This window comes from Apis laboriosa, unplaced genomic scaffold (assembly GCF_014066325.1).
Source record: "Apis laboriosa isolate Shangri-la unplaced genomic scaffold, ASM1406632v1 scaffold125_cov141, whole genome shotgun sequence".
NCBI lineage: Eukaryota > Metazoa > Arthropoda > Insecta > Hymenoptera > Apidae > Apis > Apis laboriosa.
The window spans coordinates 1,932,213-1,955,979 of NW_025221145.1; the positions used below are offsets into that span (position 1 = coordinate 1,932,213).

Consider the following 23,767-nt stretch of genomic DNA (forward strand, 5'->3'; position numbering starts at 1 on the left):
GAGAAAACAATTTCCTGATTGAAATATGTGAACATCTAGAATTTGCAGGAAGTTGTCAACCAAACTACTTTCCGGCGAGCCGATGCCGATCTATTATTATAAGCGTAGTGATTCAGTGGGAAACATAATTCAGTGAACGATTTTTTTTGTTGATGCATCCCAGAAAACCAAATCTTGCGTACATTGAGAACGGAAGCGTGATTTCTTTCTAGGTTAATCCGTCTTTCCTGGTAGCTTCTAACCAGATAATAAAAATTTCAAATTTTGAAGAAATAATTCGTAGAATGGTAAGTAATTAACTACTTTTAAATTTATGCTTGAATATTTTTATGATCGTGATATAGATTAGATTAGATATTAGATATAGATGATTGTTTAATAATGTAAATTAATTTGACGCTTTTTTAGAAATGATATTTAAATTTTTTTTTTCGAATAAAGATGAGCCAATATCTGATTTTTTGATTTAGAAAATTCAAATTTAGAAAATTGCAAATTCTCGGAATTTTCAAAACTTTTTAATTTAAATTTTATTTTATTTCGAATAGAAACAAGTCAAAATCTGATTTTTGTAAAATTCAAGTTTGAAATATTGCAAATTCTCAAAACTTTCGAAATTTTTTAAATTTAAATTTTACTTTTTTTCGAACAGAGATGAGTCAATATCTGATTTCTTGATTTAAAAAATTCAAATTTAGAAAATTGCAAATTCTCGAAATTTTCAATATTTTTAAATTTAAATTTTATTTTATTTTGAATAGAGACAGATAAAAATCTGATTTTTAGATTTGTAAAATTCAAATTTTGAAAAATATCGAATTTTTGAAATTTGTAATTTTTAAAATTTAATATATAATAAATCTAAAATCTACGTACATATTCAATTATTCTATTATTGCTATTATTCTTATGACAATTTCAAATCAAAATAACAAAAAGTTTCGAAGTTTAAGAATTCGAAATTTTGAAGGATTTAGAAAAACTTTTAATATTCCATCCCTAATTTAAAATAAAATATTTTTTGTTTTTATTTTGGGTAAAATTTGAATTTTATCTCATTTTAAATAAAAAAACTTGAATTTTTTTTTCTTTTAAATAAAATTTGAATTTCATTTTATTTGAAATAAAATTTAAATGGTCTTTAAATTTCTCTTATGATTTCTTTCGAAATGAAACATAAAAATGATGATGTTATGATTAATCTTTGTATAAATAGATAATGATTTTTAAAATAGATGTTGATTTTTGTTATTAATCTTTGATAAATATAGTTTAAATTCGTAGTTTCATATAAATTTCGTAACTCGAATAAAAATATTATCATAATACGATTATGATACGACATTATCATTACTGGAAAAATGGAAATTTCCGTGTAACTAGAAAATTCTGTTCTCGATATTTATTGCTATCTACCTATTTGAAAAACAAAACATGCTTTTGAGAAGTTTAATATAATTTATACAAGCTTGATGTAATTTCATGGAATGTATATATAAATGTCTATGGTAATTAATTGTAAAAATTTTCAATGATAAAATTTACACATTATCGAATATGATTCAAACATCTAAGTGAAGTTATATAATGAAAAATTCAATAATATAAGTTGTGTTGATTTTTAAAAAAAACTATTTTATATCGAATAAAATTTTTTAATTTATAATTTTATCAATTTTTGGAAGTTTTGAGTTTATAAATATTTAAATTGGTAGATTCTTAAATTTTCGAATTTTCAATTTTTTTCAATCATTGAATTTATAAAACACATTTTAGAATTTAAAATTTTTTCAAGTTTTTTTGATTTAAAATTTTCATTTTTTATACATATATATAGCTCCGAATTTTTTAATTTTCAATTTTTTAAAAATATATTATCTTACATATTTTCAATATTTTGAAATATTTAAATTCTCTTATATTCCAAATATTTAAAATATCACTTTGAAACAATTTTACACTCTTTCATTCGAAATTATTAAACTTTACAATCCTCCGAATTTTTAAATTTTCATATATTAAAACTTTTAAATCTTCAATAGTTCAAACGTTTGAAATTATTATAATATTTTTCTATTACGCCCCTTTCTTTCAAATACAGAAAGAAAGAACTACGATCTTTCTACTGTTCCATAATTCAACAATCCAGACAGTACAAAGTCTGCATGAAATTTCACTTACTTTTCTTCGTCCGTGAGATTCCATCGTTCGAGTTCTGGCACGGTGCACCAATGCTCGTTTGGTAGCAACGTGATGAAGAATTGCGTGAAGTAAAGGAACGCGTATACAAAGGTGAAGGGCAAAAGAACAATAAAAAGGAACCATTGATAACGGCCTGCCTCCCCAACGTAAGGGAGGATATCATCGAAGGTTTCGATCTTCGGACGTTCGCCCTCTTCGGCTTTCACACTCTCCACCATGACTGTCATTATCTTGATCTCTGCGAATAAATAACACTTCGATTACTTAAATTAAATTAAATTATGTGCAACGAAAAAACTTGAGTTCAAGATAAATTATATTATTAGTTTGATGAGAAAGTTCTATTTTTTTCTTTCTCTTAAAATAATTCACTGAAATAATTCTTTTTTCTTGACGGATTGTGAATCACATATCAACTATTATGATTATTAGCAATTATATATTATTGTATGCTATTTCGCGATTTATTTTAATTTTCTTTTTAAATAATGAATTTTGAACTAATTTTAATTAAATTGATTATTTTGATTAAATTGTTTTGATTTAAAATTTTTGTAATTTAATTTAAATTATATGTGTATTTTTTAAAAAAATTGAAAATTCAAGGCGAATTAAGGCATTAATAGGCTGATGAAAAATTCTATCTTTCTTTTTTCTTAAAATAATTATTTTGATTAATTTAATATATCGATTAAATAATCACTTAACTTCATTTATGGGTTATAAAGATATTCAAGTTTAAAATAAATACATATTATTAAGTGAGAAATTCTGTCTTTTCTCTTAAAATTATTTTTATTGCATTATTTTGATTAATATTTTTATCAATTTTCAGATAGTTGATTTTGAATCATTAAAAAATTAAATACTTACATTTTTAAATTAAATTTTTTTTTCAAATATTCTGTTTTAATATAAATTTTTTTAACATATTATTGTTTATATACAAATTATTTCATTATAATTCGCCTCCAAGGATTAATTGAAAAAATTAGTTAAAATTAGATTATATTGCAATTCTATTGTAAGAATTTTCTAAAAATTGCAAATTTGTAATAAAATCATTAATATTTACTTAATTTTTTAAAAAAAATACATTTATATTGAACTCTTCGATTATTGTATAATTCATTATCATTTTTAGCTACTTTCATAATTTATTTTTCATTAATATAGAATAAATATTTAGTTCTGTTATTAAAGTATAACTTCAATATAAAATATTATTTTTGTAAAAAAAATTTTATGAATTGTAAATTTTCTATAATGTTATAATTGATATTATTAGTTAAAATTCCTGCATATTTTATTTTAATTTTTTTATTGCATCATTTAATATAATTGTAATAATATTATAATATTGTATTGTAATTGTAATAATTGTATTAATATGTTGAAAGCAAAACGAAAAATATATAAAGTTGGAAATAGACTTTTCTTTATTTGAATTCTTTAGTTTATTAGAGAGGTGAAAAAAGAAGTAAAAAGATCCTTGATCATTTTTGCAAGGTTATATTGCAAAATGAAGGATATTATTGAAGGTTTAGTACAGTCACTTGTACATTCTAATTGAAGTGTCCTTTAAATTGTTTCTTATTTTTCTTTTTATTTTTCAAATGAAGAAAGGATATGAGGATAATTATAATTAAAAAATGAATAAATTATAAATTATTATTTGATACCTTTTAGGAAAAATTGCAATAATTTCCTGAAAACAAATGTTTAAATAATAAAATATTATATCTCAAATTCTAGATATTATATTTTGCATAATATTAATCTGTAATAATTTACTTCTTCTTTAAGAGATAATTAAAGAAATTAGTTATAAGAAATAATAGTACGATAATTTCAATTAATCTTTTAAAAAAATTTCATATTACAAGTAGAATATTCAATTAAAATTAAAACAAAATTAAACTATTAATGATTATTATTATAATTAAATAAGTGAAATTGATATAATAATACCATAACATTACTTATATTTTAGTTTAAAACTTCAATAATATCAAAATGATATTGTCAAAAAAAAATTATTGACTATGATAAAAATTATGATTTATAAAAAAATTAATTGTAATTACAATTATACAAAATGTTTAGTTTATCTTCATTAAAATTTAAATATTAATTAAATAATAATAACAAAACAAAAAATTGTAATTGATATTCTTAATATTCTTAATACATTCTTAATATATTAAAATTCGAATATTAATCATATAATTTCATGAAATAAAATATTTTTCATTATTTTAACAAATAATAAATTACAATACAGCGTTAACAAAAGATTTTTTACTTTTATTCGAAGAAAGCTAAAGTTATAAAAGAATCTAAATCACGATCAACTACTTAAGACAAAATATATAATATATATGATAATATATATGAAATATATAATATATATGAAAGTTATGCTTCCTTTCATAATTGAACTCCTAATTCGCTATCAATTAAACGCTTTTTCCCATCACCTTCGTCTTCTAAGAAATCTTTTTACAAAAGAGAAATCTCATTTTACATATAATCGTTTTTCAAGTTTGAAATACAATATTATATTAAACACCAATTATGAAATGAAATTTATCATAATTAAAAACTTAAATTATTATTTTTCAATGTTAGATACTGTGATTTTAAAAATTATTAATATACCTTCGAGTTTTTTTAAAATTAAACTTAAGATTAAATTATTTTAAAAAGTTAGAAAGATAATTTTACTAGACGATATGTAAAGAAATTTTAAAAATTTCCAATTATAATATAATATTATATATAAATATAATGAATATAATATTATATATAAATGAATTGAGAATTATTATTCTAAATATGAAAATAAGCAAAAAATATAGAATAAAATTTAAAAAAAAAAAACGAATTTGAAAATTCATCGAATATATGATATAATCCTTGATTATATGTATTTAGATTCGATTTTTTTTTAAAACAAGAATTTAAACAATAAAATTTTATTTATTTTCATTTATAAAATATGATTATGATATATTGATAGTGTTTACTAAGTAATAAATTCATTGATAATGTTTTCAATCAAAAATTGACTAATTTCATCTCTATTTAAAAAATTGTCAAATTTGATTTATTCGAAAATAAAGTCTTATATAAAAAATTTTATTTTATATTTTTATTTTCTTTTGAATTATAAAATCTGCTTCATTTCATTTGTTATTACCATGTATTACGTGAACCATACTATCCTATATATAATTCATAAATTTTTTTAGATTTTTTATATTTTTATTACAAATTCAGATAAAAAAATTATTAAAACGACTTTTACTTTTTTCTTTATTATTTCAACAAATTGTAAATTTTTCAAAATTTTTTTTACATATTATTTAATGAACTAATTCTTCTAATTTTTCAAAACAATTCAATATATTAAGTCCAATTTTAAAAAAAATTATCATATTTTAAAAAATGTGTTAATGTTTTTGAAATATCAATGAATATAAATATATTTGTTTAATTCAAAATTTTTTTTATATAAATTAGAAAAAAATTATAAATAACTATTATTCTAAACATTATTATATTTATTATATTTAAAAATATTTTGTATACAAAATATATACAAAATGTATAACGTATATTGTATATTATATAATATATAATATATATTTTATACATAATTATATTATATTTGAATATATTTAATAATTTAATATATTATAAATAATTTTTTTATTTATGAAATATCATAAATAAAGAAAACTTTAAAATGTATTAGAAAGAATTTTTTTTGCATATTATTTAACGCTACAAATAATTATCGTATTTTCATTTAGAACAAATAAAAATTATATATATTATTTCTTAAAAATATGAAATTTAAATATTTTATTTCGTAAAATCGATAAAAAAATATAAGATATTTTAAAACTGAATAAAATTTTCTTATTTGAAACTAAAAGAACTTTGAAAAATAAATTTAAAAAATTTTCAACTTTAAGTTGATTATAATTGGTTTCGATTAAGTATGAATAATTATCGATATATAATTTTCTACATAATAGTAAAACAATATAATAATGAAACAAAATAATAAAAAAATAAAATAAAGGTTTATCGTTTATGTTTTTGTTTTTGAAAAAATTAAATATATATAATTTAGACGTGTAATCGATAATTTTTAAAATTCAATTTTTTAAAAAATAAATTTTTTTAAAATTAAATAAAAAAAATCTATTTTACATTTTTTGCTTATTTTCATATGTAAAACAATTATTTATCGATAATTCATTCATATCTAATCAGTGAAATAATTTCGTTTGTATTTGAATATTTTTCAAATTTGTTTTATTCGTAAATAAAGTTTTAAATGAAAAAATTTTATGTTATATTTTTAATTTATTTTTTTTTTACATAAAATCATTTATACCATCAAAGTCTTGAATGAAAAAATTTTATTTTATATTTTTAATTTATTTTTTTTTATGTAGATTCACTTACATCAATTATAAAATATCTTATATAATAAATTTTTTTGATGTATCATAAAATTTTAATAATTAAATTGTATATATCGTGAAATAAAAAAATTTGGAAATTGCTATATTATTATTTATTATTAACGATATATTATATCATATTTATTTATTTAATGAATATAAAATATTATTTTTTATTATTTTTTTACTAATTTTCCAGAATTTTTATTATAATTAAAATATTATCAAAATAAAATTAAAAATCTTCGAAACAATTAAGTTAATAAAATAATTAAAAATAATTATAATTAAAATATTAATAATTAAATGTATAAATATTTTATAAGTCAAGATGATTATTATGTGTAATTGATGTTCATTAATAAGAAACTTAAAAAAAAAAGAGTATTAATAGCAAGAAAAATAAAACGATCAGTTCATGATATAATTCTATTTTCTAGACTTGGAGAAATTTGCATAAAATATATATTTTGTGGATATTATGATGCGTTTGCGTCGAATCAAAAAGTCTATGAATACATTGTATCAACATAGTATGTATGAACATAATTTCATAGAAGAATCTTTATAGAATGAATTAAACGAAATAATTTTTTAATAAAATTTTCAATTTTTGATTTTTCAGTAAAATAATTGACTATAGTGAATTTAATTATGAGTAGAAGAAAGGTAGTTTTCAAAAGATTCAAAATTTATATTTTTAAATTCTGAATTAAGAAAATAAAAGAATTATTCATGAGATTATGATTATTATATTGTAAATAGTTGATAATGCAATAGTAATTGTTTTACAGAAATAAAATAAATGATATAATCTTTGAGTTTATAGTATTTTAAATTTTCAGAAATTGTTGAATTTTTTTAATTTAAATATTTTTGAAATATATCAAATCTTTCTTTTCTTTTTTTTCTTACAAATGTTAAAATTTTCAAATTTCATAAAATATTAATAATTGTAATAATTATAATAAAATATTAAGTATAATAAAATAAAAATAATTTTCATAAAATTTGCAGATATAAAACAGAAAAACTAACAAAATGTGTAATATGCTTAAAGTGTACTAGAGAATTTGTAATAAATTTATTATAATCATGAAAAACAAAAAATGTATATATAAAGTAAATGAATTTTAAACGACTATTTAGTCATAATATATACATATTTATCACGGTATAATAATTGCCAGTATCAAAATCTACGTATACATATGTAAATGATATGACAATGAAAATATATATGTTTGCATAAAAAATACCGACTAAATACGTTTCAGTATAATAACGAGTTATTTGTAATAAATTGTTTACATTGAATAATGATTAACTAAGTTAAGAATCATTTCCGTATCGTGATCGTGTAAAGTGCAAATGTAATTTTAAATGTAACCTCATTAAACAAGAATTAATTATTTATTTTTTATCAAATATATCTCTTACTCTTAAAAAAAGAAATATCTGCAAAAATAAAAATAATTTATCTCCAATATAATTTTTAAATTTGCATTACCAGAAAATTTTTATTTGAAATTTTAAAATTCATATATCATAATAAATTTTAATTTTTTTATCAAATTCTTTATTAAATGTTATATTATTTCTTATATATCATAAATATATATTCTTATACATTATATTATAATTATACATTTTTAATTATACATTGAAATTTCTGAAACCAAATAAAAATCACTACTTTGAATTTTCGAAATAAAATTCATTAAATCAGAAAAATATTAAAAATCAAATATTAAAAGTCTTGAGATAAAAAAATATAGACAATTAAAAAATTATTAAATAATAGAAGATGAAAAAAACTCTAATCTCGGGATAATGAATTGAAAAATACAATACTTGAAATGCATTTATTGCGATTAAATATATATCAGACATGTAATGATTTAACCAACCAATAAAAATCAACACTTACAACAATCATTATTTAAAATGATTCGTTATGTATAGTTTCAGGACGATCGTTATCGAACCAATTACTTCTGTTCTCTGTATCGATGTTAAAAATGAGAATATCGTGTGCCCACTATATTCTTACACAAAAGTGGAGATCTTGAATAATCGTTAATCATTCGAGATTAATTAATTAATTATTAATATATTATAATTAAAATAATAATTATAATTATAAAAATACGACCATGACATAAATACATACGCTTTGTATAAATGATTTTTCAGTTTCTTTATCTTCAAACAGATCATAGGGAAAGCGTGTGCGATCTCTATCCATTGAAATTCACCAATGCACGCAAGATATCCGTATAAACGACGCGTGTAATAACGCGAAGTGGAACAATTGTTCAATTTCACTTTGAACTATGAAATTTTTTTTGTGATTGAGATTTTTTCTTCTTTTATGGAAGAGAAAATTAAATAAAAAAATGGAGAAGAGGATAAAAGTATCCTCTTTTTTTCCTAATTTTGTATGTTGTTTAACAATCTCATTATTAAAAAAGAAAGATCAAATATTTTATTTTTACAATTATTAAAAATATAAAAGAAATTTTAAGAATGATTTATAACAATTCTTATTCAAACATATATTTTTCTGTTTTATCGCTTCTTTATTATTTTTTCAATTTAGATGCAATCTCAAAATTGAATATTTTAATATTTTTATAGATATTTATACAATATTCATTTCACATTATAAACGGTGAATTGTAAATAAATGAAATTGTATTTAAAATTATTTGATTATATTATAAACTATAAAATTATATTTATAGTTAATAATAATAATAATAATAATAATATAAATTATATATTATAAACTAAAATTATTTGATTATATTATAAACTATACAAAAAACAGAGAGTTTTGAATTTTAATATTTAATCCTATTTCAGTTAAATCGGATCATTTTTAACTCATGATTCTGATAATATGAATAATATTTAATATCTATAAAATCTATCAAAAATGATTTGGGTCAACCATTTTTTCGGTTGGTTATTCAATAAAATTATAAAATATTCAATTAAATTATTTGTTTGATGGATTTCTCGATGTTTAGTTTAGTTAGATTAACTAATTACTTGAAAAAATGTAATTTTGTAATCAATATCAAATGATTATTTTATTACGTGTTCTTTATTAGTCAGAGTTAAAAAAATATTTGAAAAATTACCACAATTTCTACCACATAAAAGCTTTAGTTAAGCTTTAATTAAAGAAACCGTTATTTATTAAAATATTTGAAAAAATTATTTCAGAAAAATTCAATTTATAATGTGTTTCATTGTTGAGCATAAAAAAATAAAAAATTATTCGCACAAATACGCATATTTGTTATTTTATTTTTGTCTGTTATTTTATTATATTTGTTATATTATATATATATATCATTTACTAATATTCTAATATTTTAAGAATTCTTAATTCAAAAATAGTTTTTGCTAAATTGCGATAAAGTGTATGGTAAATTTAACTCTATATGTTCTATAAGATAGATTTTAGAATAAATATTCTATATTCTCTGTTATTATATATTATTAATTATAATATATTATATAATTATTAAATATATTATTTTTATTGATAATAATTTTTATCAATAGAGATAGAGATATATTATATCTTTCTCATTTCTTTTATTTTTTTACTACTTTGAATTATAGTTATTTATATATAATGTATTTAAGTCTAGAAGATATATAATATATTTAGAAATTCATTGTTCTATATTAAGTTTGATTAAATTACCAGAATTTGATTTAATTTCATCATAATTTTTTTTTAATTTTTATAATTTTTTAAAATTTTAATCTTTATTTTGATTTTTATTTGTATTTGACTTCAAATATAGTTTTAGACAAGTACAAATTAGAAATTATTGACGATTTTTACTGAAATAGAGATACATACAATGAACAATCTTTTTTTTCTTTTTTTAGTTTGATTATTAATTATTGTTATTATTATTATTATATATAGTACTTAATTTTAAATATAACCTTAGATATAGATTAATTAAATTAATCGAAAGTTATCAAAAATTTTCTTTTTACTTGGTTAATAATTGAAAATTTTATTAATTATAAAAATTATTATTATTATTGTGATTAATATGACATAATTAAACATTTAATTTGTTTAAGAAATTATATTTAAAATTAATTTTATTTTTAATTTTATTAAATTATTAATTTTATTAAATAATAAATAATATTATTATAAAATTAAACGTATTAATACTAAAATTTTATTTTCATATTTTGTAATTTATATTACATTTTGTATAATTTGTATTACATTAGGATATTAGTAATAATGAATATTTAAATATAATAAAAATAATTATATTAATAATAATATTACTGATGAAAACTTATAATTAAACATAATTTATTATGTTGATTTTAATTAAGAAAAACTAACTATTAAGTTATAACTAATTAAGAAAAACTAACATTTTTTTTTAATAAAAAATGAAAAAAAATTAAAATTAAATGAAATAATAAATTCGTACTCGTAAAAAAATTCCTCGAATTCAAATCGTTTGAATGATTAATTTAAATATGAAATTTAATATGAAATTTTTATTATTTTTTAAATTAAATATTTTTCAAGTTCAAATTTGATATTGATATTCTTTTCATTATTTTTCAATTTGAAAGAAACAATTGTTATTAAATATAATGTAATATTAATTCCAATTTTATATTTATCAATAATGATTTTTTAAAGGAAATCAACTTTTTCTAAACTTCAAATTAAACATATAAAATTATCAAATTTTCTAAAAGAGGAGATTATTTTGAAGCGATTTTTTTTATCCTTTATCTTCTATAATCAATGTTTCCAATAGTCTTAGAAATCAAGTTGTCTTTCTAGCAAATTTTTATCAATTCATTTAGTTTTTTATCTTTATTATAGATATTCCAAGTAAAATTGTTTCGACACTATTTTAAATATTTTAGATTCTTTAGTTCAAATTTGTTTGAATTCAAATAAGATCAAGTAATTTAGACAGATATATATTATGAATATAAAATTGGAATCAAATTATTTGATTAATTCAAATGAAGTTTAATTTAACATTTAATCTGCTAGAATAATAGATTCTTTATTAATGCGATTTCATATTAGTATCGAGTTTTAATGAACTTTTTTTTTCATTATTCTTTTTATTGACATTGAGATTTTAATTAAATATTTGTCATAGAGAGTTTAAAGAAAAGAAGAGAAATAAATGGAATACAACTTCTTACAAAGAAAGAAGCAAATTCTTTGTTTGTTTTCCTTCTTTTAACGAGTTTGTCTTTATAGACATTTCGTTTCGATATTTATAATATGTGAAATTCATTCTAAATATTATTTTAGTCAAGGAAAAAAATCATTTTTTTCTAACAAATATAAAAAAAATATCAACAAAAAAGGAAATTGCTTCTTCTCGTAAATGTACCATTTATTCCAAATGTATCAGAATTACAATGCACAGGGGTATCGATACCACTATATAAACTATTTACCTTGTTTACGATCCAACTCGAAACTTTATTTCTTCTGACTTCGTAAAACCTGAAACTTTATTCGGCACACGGTATCACAGACCCTCTATCCAGCCTTCTTAAAAAGAAATCTCCAAATTGGAACACAAAAATCAAGCTTTCTCACTTTGTCTTTCTTTCCGTTCGACTTGACGGAATCAATTTCGAACGAATTTCACGACTTTTTACTTTTTCACACTAAAATAATAAATAAAAAAAAAAAAAATTAAACAAATAACCGCGGATCGCAACGACTCCCGTGATCCAATAAAACTAGGACACACGTGCTCGATCTCGATCGTGACAGTGATCTTACGAGTGCACGAGATCCCCGATTTTTCGGGCGCTGCGCTACATCGTCATTTAAAAAGGGGCACGCACGGACTGTTCTCTTCATGTACAATTAGTGGGGCTTTATACCGCGTGCAGACGAAAGCCGAAGCCCCACCAACCGTGTTGTGTGTATGTACGGCTATTGGACGATGCCAATGGGCCCGTCGATTGTCTGCGGAGAGTATACACGAGTGCATACGTCATTGGAGAACTCGTAGACGGGGAATTTTGCGATTTCAACAGTTACTTCTGTTTCACCGTTTCACGATGTTCGACTTGTTGGGTTTTCTCATGACTCGTTGCTCTTTTTTTTCTTTTTTTTTTTTTCTCGTCATTGTACATATACAATTGACACGTTTGCACGACACGAAAGTGAGACACGATGCGAGACGTATATAATAATACTATATAGGTAATGTGTACTCAGAGTATACACAGAGAACAGTGCGTTTATGATTTGTCATGAGATTAATTCGTTGCATGAATATTAAATTTCATGCACGATAGATTCGGTCATTGTTGGAGAAAAATAAATTTTTTAAATTTGAGATAAATAGAAGTAAAGAGGTAGAAGTAAATAGAATAAATAGAAGTAAATGGTTTTACTTCTTTGATTAATATGAAATTTTCTAAATAAACTTTTCTTTAAAATATATTAACTATATTTATAATAAAATAATATATATATTTTATATTAATTCATATAATTATTATTTTGAAATTGATATAGATAATATTTTGTCATGAGTATAATATTTCATTATAATAGTACTTTAAAATATTAGTATTTTAATATTTTTATATAAAATACTATTTATTTATATTAAAATAATATCTATATTTTTTTCAAAATTAAGTAATTGTATGAATTATTAAAATATATATCTGAAATATTATTTTTTTTATATATTATTATATATGTATATTATATATATAGTTATTATTTTAAAGAAAAGTTTATTTGTAAAAATCTCAAAGTGCTTATTTATATTATTCGAAGAAATAAAAATATTTATTTCTATTTATCTTATTTCAAGAATTTATTCTAATTTTTTATTCTAAGAATCTCAGTAGTTTAACTTTAACATTATTATGACATATTAAAATTATATAGTATATAATATACCATATAAAAAATGCAATCTATTCAATGACTAAGAAATAGGTACAAAAAAATATATCTTCGATGCTTATTGTTTTTTTTTTTTTTTGCATTAAGAGGAAAAGAAATATTTTACCTATATTGAATTCAAGTCTAAAAATATTTAATATTTTCCTATGATTTAAAAATTAAATAAAATAATATTTAAAAATTTTGCTTACAGAATTATTATTTATTTAGTTTATTGATTTTTTCAGCTTTAGCTAAAAACAAATTTCGAAAATAATGCTTTAAAAAATTTTAGAGCTAAGTTTTGAAGATAACTTTGTTCGATAAAGTTTTTCTAAAGTTTTTCTAAAATGTTTTTAAAATTTTAGAATTTTAAAGAATTCTCTTTTTAGAATTTTTATAAAATCTTTTTTGGAATTATTTTTATTTGAAAAAAATAATTTAGTCTTTTTGTCAAATCAAAATTCTTTATTTTATATCTTAATTTTTTATAGTATTGATTAAAAAATTTGAAAAAGTTTTTTTGTAAAAAATTGCAAAATCTTGAATTATTATTTAATCTATTTGATGTAGGATAATAACTTTATTATATTATGTCTCATCATATGAATCATCTTTAATAAAAATAAGTAATTTCCTTAAGAACTATAAAAAAAAAAAAATTGAGGTTTTAAAAAGATAGAAATCCTGCAATTGAACTCATCATGCTAAATATACAATAGATTATTATTGAAGATCATAAACCAAGTGTTGATTATTAAGTTGATTGTGAGTTAATTCAGGAATCGAGTGACTGATCGTTTCTTGAACAATTTTAGAAGTTAAGAATAATGGTTTTAGATATGAAACAATTTAAAATAATTGTCTCATTATTAACAACAATGAAGGAATGACTTTGATTTCTAGTGGAATCGAATGATTGAATTATTAAATTGATATTAAATTGATCGGTAGTAAAATAAATATTTATTAATATAACAAAGAATAATAAAAGAAATGAGAAGATCTAATTAATATTTATCAATATAATATTTATATTTTTATTAAATTTGATAATCATTAAATCTTGATGTCGTCTAGTCTATAATTAATTTTATCAAAGTTAGTTTAAAAAATTTACCTGAATTTTTAATTAAACTAAATTAATTAGATAAGTGATACATATTTCATATTATTCGGTTAATTTTACAAAGCTAATTGAGAAATTTATCTGTCACATGCGAATCACATTTAAGCTGTTTTAATCTATGCGGAACTCTCAATCGCTGTAATCATCCAATTGGCAATTTTATTGTTTGAAAATCATATAATTTACTTATCTTTGGCTTATACAATTCTTTTTTTTCTTTTTTTCTATTACACAATTTCTTTTTGTTCTTTTTATTTATTTATTTTTTTCTTACATTTCTTTCGAGTAAAGGAAAATCAATGATATTCTATTTTATTATTATATTTTTTCATTTGGTAAATGTTCGCCAATATTTCATAATATTAATAAAATAAATGAAGATAAGATTCAAATTTTATCTGTTTTTATTTTTCTACATCTTATATAACGAATATAAACAGATTCTGTCTTCTTATTCTTTTATTATGTATATCTAGTTCATACAAATATCATCATATCTATCTTAAGCTTATGTAAACATTAAATATAATAAGATATAATATCACATAATATCTCTTAATAACTTATTAATAAATATAAAAATAAATATAAATGACGAATAATTGTATAATGAATTAATAAATATATAAAATTTAAGTAATTTTGCTTTATAAATAGTTACAAAAATAATTTAAGTTAAATTTCTTTTTTTAAATATTTGAAAATTCATAAAAAGAGGAAACTTATAATAAAAAATGTAAACATAAATTATTTTTTTAGCAATTATAATTTATTATAATTTAAAACAATTATAAATTTTCATTTTTTTCTAATGATAAATGAATTATTTTTTATTTAATTATTTATTTTTAATAAATTATAATATTTTAAGAAAAAAAAATACATAAAATATAAAAATCTAATGACTAAAATGACTTAAATAATTTTGTACATACATACATTATACAAAAATTGTGATAATTTTTATTTAAATTTCATTATTTTATGATTAATAAATTTTATTACGATAAGATTAAAAATAGTTTTATTCGCAAAATTAATTGTGTCAAAAAGAAATATGACATTGTATAAATCACTTTTAATTCTTTTGATTATTAAAAAAAAATAGTTTAATTTTTATTCCGATTTTCGAAACAAAGCAACCCCGTTGATCGCCCGAAGCGAACTCGTGCTGAGTAATGGAATCGCAAAACTCCGGATACGGAGACGCGAGAACGCTACTAACAAAACATATACTTCAGAAACTTGATACCCTTGAAGAAAAGAGAATTACCATCTGTATACGCAAGATCGCTTTGTCCACGCTGATTATTCTTATGTAACGGAACAATGCGATACGTGTCTCGAATTTTTCGCAAATTTTAATACAGAATTTCTTATTCAAAAAGTCAAGAATTTCTCATTGAGAAAATTTAATCAAAAAAGTCGACTATTCAAATCGTTTTTTGATAGAATTAACGAACGAGATATTAATTATATTTTATAAATAAGAGATTTTATAATGAATTTATAAACAAAAATAAAGATTTATTGATTTATTTCTGAAATTCAAAGTTTCGCATGTTTTAATAAAAAATTCTATCAAAGAAGAAATTTATCCTCGATAGAAATGGTAGATTATAGATACAATGTTAATTATGATTTATTACAGAATAAAGATTTCATAATGAATTTTTAAATGAAATTGTTTCATCGATTTTCTAAACATATTCTGATTGATATAAGAAAAAATATTTTTGGAAGTGGTTTGAATTGGAAATTATGTGATTAATATATGAGATAAAACTATGATTTTTTATAAATTTGAAGTTTCTTGATATTTTATTTTTAAGATTTTTTTAAATCATTTTTAAGTCAAGAAATATTACTTGTATCGCTATGTTTTCTAAATGTTTTCTAAATTTATTTTTGCGATATTTTTGAGACATTATTGATTATGAATAAATAAGTTTTATTTTTTATTTATTTCTTATATTATAAATTTATGCATAAAGAAATATTTCTTTTTTATTAATTGTTCTTTGTTGTTGTTTATTATTGTTTGGATTAATTCTTTTGGTTTTTTCATTTCATTTTTTAATTTCAAAGGAATAATTAATTAAAATAATAAATACGACATTTTTATTCAGATAAGATAATTAAGATAATTTGTTTTTGTAGAGTTGTATAAAAATATTTTGAAAATATGTATCATAATTTTCACGGAAAGCAATAATGTTCTTTTAATTATTTGATAGATGAAATGATTATTGGCATTCGTATTCAAGATCGCAAATTCTATGTTGCAATAAATTTGTTGAAACATATTGTTACAATACTTATTTCTTATATCGATTATTGATATGTTTTCTATAATTTCTATTGGATTTTAAATTTTATTGTTTGCTTATTATATGTTCTTTTATGCAGTTTTTTTTTAAAATTAATTGGTTATATAATAAATTCTAATTATAATAACATAATAAATTATTTGAACAATTTTAAATATTTTATTTATATCTAAATTAATGAAGCTCGAAATATTAATTTTTAATAAATAAATAAAGAAAGAAAAGGAAAAAAAAAGAATTAACAAAATAGATAATAGAAGAAATATCATTACATTATTAACAAAAAAATTTATTATTTTAAAAAAGAGATATTTTAAAAAAGAGATATTTTAAAAAAATAAGATGATATTTAATTTTTTTAAGGAATTATTATTTATTTTTTTAAAGCAATATATGTATAATTCTATTTTAAAAGAATAATTTGTATTTTTATATTCTGATCTTTAATGATAGTAGAGGAAATATCAAAGTTAGTTTAAAAATTAGAGAATAACCGATAAAGTAAAGAATCTTCGAATTAATACAATAAATGCCAAGATTACGGAAAAATACTTGAGCAATGAATTTGATTGAATGATAAAATTAAAAAATTGCAACAAATGTTGTAAATGATAATGCAATATTTGCAAAGATTTGTTTGCATTTTGAACAGAAATAAATCAATATTATAATATCGTTATCATGTTTCTTTCCGTTCACGCAGAGAGACGAAAACATTTGCATTTCTTAATTCTTTCGTTGTAAATAATGCTCCGTTTATCATGAATTATTTTTATCATTTCAATAAATATAATATTTCCATGTGTAGATACAGAGATCATAGAAATTGTTCCATTATATTCCAAGAATTGGAGTATTAATTTCAAAGATATATATCAGACAGATATAAGATGATAATAAAATTTGTATATTATGATTTTTATTGTTTTCAATATTTTTTACATTTTCCATCTGCCCTCTCTTTTTTTCATTGAATATTAAAAATTTATTTATTATTCCATAAATTTATTTTTTAATAGTATTTCTATAAGTTTATTTAATGCTGGTTACAGTTTGATATATAGCAAATTTAAAAAATTGATAGTTTCAAAATTTAATATTAATTTATTTTATTTAATTAATTAATATTAATTTTTTAATATTTATTATTAGTAATACAAATTATTTATGATGTCAATGATAAACTATAATTTATATATAAAATACTATTATTACATTATGATATACAATTAATATATTCGTGGGATATTTTTGAAAATGATGAGATTGATTCTAAAGAAATTAATTAAAGTAAATACAAAACTTGATATACAAAAATGAATTAATTAATATAATTAATTGAAAACTTACACTGAAACTTATTTATTAAATAGAATATTAATAAGTTATAAGTTATTTAAGTAATTTAAGTTTACAATTTAATTTAAATAAAGCGAGACGAACGCAGAATGCGCAATATGACAGAAATAATTACTATATTAATTCTATTTTGCTTCATCTAACGCAAAATGCTTATAACATAATAAATAAATTTCATTCGGTATTTTTGTATGCCAATTTCTAGAATTAATTCTCAAAAAATATTCATTGTATTATAATACCACTATATTACTACTAATTGTATTATAGTAATGCATTAACTATATTTCTTATGTGTAATGATCATATAATATTGTATCAAAAATAATATCATATAGTTGTTATCGTAATGAAATTACAATAAAAAAATTACTCCTTATATGTATATAATATAACTGATTACATTTTTCTTTGATTAAAATTTGTGAATAGATTTAATAAATATGAATAAACACTGCGATCTTTAAAAATTGTGATATCCTTTATTCCTATTCAAATATCATTGAGAAATTTTTTCAAATGATAACAATAATGATTCAATGATTGAATAGTAAAACAAATAAACAAAATTTGTACCTTATATGTACTTATTTATGTTATTGTTTCAAAATTCATTTATTTCAAGTATTTTTCTAATTTCGTTTTATGTAAAATTACTAATTATTTTTTCATAATTTAAACTTGCATACGACTTATATTTAATAGATAATGTTTTTTTTATTCTTAACATATATACATAAACACATACATTATATAAATTATATACTAACTATAAAAAATTTGAAATAATTGATTAATGAAATATTATTATAAATAAATATATAATAATGTATAATGTTATGTATAATGAAACAAATAACAAATTTTATAACATGTAAAGTTACAAAATTTAAATCATCGAGATCATTTAGATAGATGACAGTCTAATACGCGGTGATAGCTTAAATGCCATTTAATAAAGCTTACAAAAGATTTATAATAATACATGTCTACGAAAAAATGTAAAATAATGTACATACGTTTTATAATGTTGAATCGATTTCTTTTCAAAGATGGCGATCTTCGAATGAACAAATTAATTTATGAATAAAAGAAATAAAACGGAAGGAAGTATAAAAAATATTCCTACGAATTAATGCAATACAAAAGAAATCAATAATATGTGTTTCTATTTCATATTTTTAAATTATATTTTATTACATTTTTTTTAATTAGATAATCAAAAGATCGTGGAAAAAATGATTCCTTATATAAAGATTCATATCTAAATTCGTTTTATTATTTCTTATTATAATATTTCGTGACATAAAGTATTGTGCTTTTATTTCAATAGAAGAACAGTAGAAGTCTTTGTTGAATGTATATTCATGTTAAAAATAAAAGATAAAGAAAAATAATGAAGATAAAATTAAAAATAAATGTCAGAAATAGAAATAAAAATGAGATAAAGAAACATAACTTGTTAAATAAACCTAGAAACAGAAAACTAAAGAAAATTAAAAGAATGAAATAAAAATCAAAAAAGTTAAATAATTAAATAAAAATTTAATTTGAAACTACTTCTTTATTTTTCATAATAATTCATAATATTTCGAAATAAATTTACATATATGAATTGTAAATTATATGAACATTTTGATTTAATTAAAATTTTCATGAAACTACTTATTATAAGTATGAAAAAAATTATTTTATATTCTAATAAATTTCAAATTCCTGTCCTGAAATTTAATATTAAAAAATTCGCTTTTTTTAATTCTGTAATTAGAATTTCATTTTATATCGTCTATGATTGTAAAGCTGGAACGATTTCTACTGTCACTTCTGCTTTTATTCAAGAAGCTGATGACCTTGAAAGTAATGGACGCCTAGAGGAAGCTTGTGATTCCCAGTGGATCGAAGAGCAACTTGCGAATAGCAACGAATAACCGGAGAAGGTCGGTCAAGTGATTACCAGAAGCAACGAAGACGAGTTTGAAACCGGTTCATGAAAGAACGAATGAAGATGGAAGAGCGACAAGAGGATGGGACTAGATAACATATGATGCGATGGATGTGAGAAAAAAACCAGGTAAAATTTCTTCTAGGTAAGACAATATCTCTTGTGAATTCTTTTTCGTTTAATTTTTTGTAATATGATCAAATTTTTTTTTTCTTTTTTGTTATATTGCGTACATATTTCTATTATGTTTTTATAATATTTTACTTTTAAACATTTTATTATATACAGAAATACAATATAATTTTGAAATTATATATAGATTATAGAATTCTATAATAATTATAGAACTTTATTTTAACTTAATCTTTTAAAAATTTCATAATTATTATAAATTATTGTTGAATAAAAATAAATTTTTGACATTATAAATAATTAACATAAAATATTATATGACAGAATACGAAAGAGAATAAATTTTATTATAGAATAAATATTATAATAAAAATTTTATTATAATAAATATTGTAATAAGCAATTTATTAAAATTTTTATAGATTTTTATAGATTATTGCTATGCATCATAATAATCCGTATCATCGCTTTTATTATCAACTTTTGAATTTTGAAGATGAAACAAGATTCAAAATTCTAAAGATTTATTATTTATAGAAAATTAATACAAAACATTTTTGAACAAAATTCGATAATTGAAAACCAGAGAAAATAATATCTTTGTTATTATTATTATAATATACTATTATTATTCTTATTTATTTTTCATTTCATTCTCATGGAATTTTCTTAAACTTTGTATTATTATCAATGTTTCAAAGTCCATATTAATTTCAAGTTATGTCAGAATTTTTATTTAAAATGATTCATCATGGTGTTTCAAATGAATGGAAAGATTAAGTCTATATGGAGTTCAATTTGAATGACCTTTTTTTAAAACACTTGCGTTCAATAAAGGCAAATCTTTTCATTTAGAAATTTAATTGGTGAATTTAGGTGTTAATATTTCATAAGAACAACAATTGTCAAGATTTCGTTCAATGTACATGATAGTTTTGTATATAATACTTGTATAGCTATCATTGACGTAATTGTACAAAATGCAAATTATTTAAAAAAAAAAGAAAAATTGTTTTTCCATATCATTGACCATGTGTTATGAATTATTATTCAATAAAAATAAAAATTTACAACTCATTTAATATGAGTTGGTGAATCATTTTAAATCACGAATATATACAGTCGGACAAAAAAGCATCGACACACCATAACTTAAAATATGTTGTAATTATAACTTTTTAAAATATTTTAAAAACGATAATTTTTTAAAAATTATACTTAATAGCTTAACTATACTTAATAGCCTAAGCTTTTTGAGAAGTTAGACGAATTAGTTTACTATTAGATAACGTGTAAAAAAAATTCTGAAAAAATTGTAATTTGTTAGAATAGAAAATAATGAAGGACATTTTTTTTAACATTTTTATGAGTTTTCAATTTTTACATACAAATTTTTAGTTAAAAATTAGATTAATGCAAAAACAAGAAAAGTAGATGTAAAAATTTTTAGATTGAAAAATTCATTTCAAAATTCATTAAGTATTTTAACTATTTATATTCATTATTTATAACTCATAGCAATTAATTGATTTCGATGAAATTTTTAACATATATACAATTAATATAAATCTACAAAATAGTTTTTAAATTTTTATTAAAGGTTCAGATAAAAAAATTAAGAATTATTTTTTTCTGATTTTGACAAATTGTAATTTTTTAGAAATTAAATTTTTTTACACATCGTCTATTAAATTAATCCTTCAAAGTTTTCAAAAAGCTCAAATCATAATAATAAATTACATAAATACAATTTTAAAAATATTATTATATTATAAAAAGTTTATTAATAGCTGTTAATACTTTTTTGACTAATTGTCAAAAAATTATTTAAATTACACGTAAATAATATTTAAAACTTATAATGTTAATTTTATGTACTTTTATTTTATAACAAAATCTAATAATATATTATCAATACAATGTATAACAAATACAATGTATAACAATTAAAACTTATATATAATAAATTATATTTAAATTATTATATATTATATTTTATATTGTGTAATAGAAATTAATATAAATTAAATACATTATATATGAATATTATCTGTAATTGAATTATTAATTAAATTAAAAAATGTAATATAATTTAAAAGTAATGACATGATTAAATGTCATCATTAAAACAATCAATATATTAAATTTGTAAGAAATTTCTGTCAATATTATTATTTTATGTTTAAAAAATTCTTAAAGTGAATCTTATTAAGAATCTATCTTATTAAGAATAATTCGATTTTGCAACATTGTGGAAAATTTATTTATGCAAATTACAAATTATTAATATAATAATTGTCATTTATTCTCATTATGATAAACACGTAAATATTATTCAGAGATAGATATAATATAAGAGTATTGAATATAAGAAAATCATAAAATTATATTTTAATAAAAAAATTTTTATACTTCCGAAAAATTTAACAATAAACATAATTTAGGAAAAATTTTAAAAAGTTTGAATAAAGTTAACATTTATATTTATTATCTTTCACTTATATATATGTCTAAATATAAATATTATACACTTGTTTTATTTTTCTATTGATATTATATAAACATTAGAAAACTCTAAATAAATTAGATTTTATGTGTGGTTGTTTTATATATTTATTTTTTGAATTAAATGCACTTGTAACTGAATGAATTTTTAATTACAAATATTATAAAATAATTAATTATAAAATTTTTTTCATTTCTTTGATATATAATATATACATATTAATTTACATTATAAGTTCGTGTATTAATATAAAATAACGCAAAGAAAATTTCAATCCAAATTAACTTTTTTATTATAGGATTAAATATTTTTTATTTACTATAAATTTTATATATATATAATCTTACATAAATTTTGTATAAATCTTAAAATAAATATTATATTTATTTATAATGAATCTATTATTTATGATAAAAATTATATAATGTTTTTTAAATGAATATATAGATGTAATATATTTAAATTTAAAAAGAAAAAAAATATTTATTATTTATATTTTTATTTTATGTTATATAAACATAAAAGGATTATATTTAAATGTTATTGGATAAATTTTAACTCCTGAAATATGTTTCGATATATGAAATAACAGACATTATGATTATTACACTTTTGTGGATATATATTTTTTCGGATTGTGATGTTTAAACATATATTGTGAAACATAAAGGAAAACAAGCATAAGTGTAAATTATATTTCTATAAACGAGTTATAAGAGATTTTCTATTAA

The 23,767-nt window shown here is 19.0% G+C and overlaps 1 protein-coding gene across 2 annotated transcripts in view; it reads right to left on the reverse strand.

The window, feature by feature from the left end:
• Window positions 1–23,767, reverse strand: part of LOC122720309 (carcinine transporter-like) — a 65,301-nt gene that overhangs the window by 9,167 nt on the left and 32,367 nt on the right. Inside the window, exons 1-2 of one of the 2 annotated variants that reach the window (XM_043946927.1) lie at window positions 12,177–12,557; window positions 2,182–2,440 (exon numbers count right to left, since the gene is read on the reverse strand). In XM_043946927.1, the coding sequence (XP_043802862.1) occupies window positions 2,182–2,429 (248 nt within the window). In that variant the 5' untranslated portion in view covers window positions 2,430–2,440; window positions 12,177–12,557. Of the gene's footprint in view, window positions 1–2,181; window positions 2,441–12,176; window positions 12,558–23,767 lie in introns of those variants that run through there. The other variant, XM_043946928.1, reaches the window with a different exon arrangement.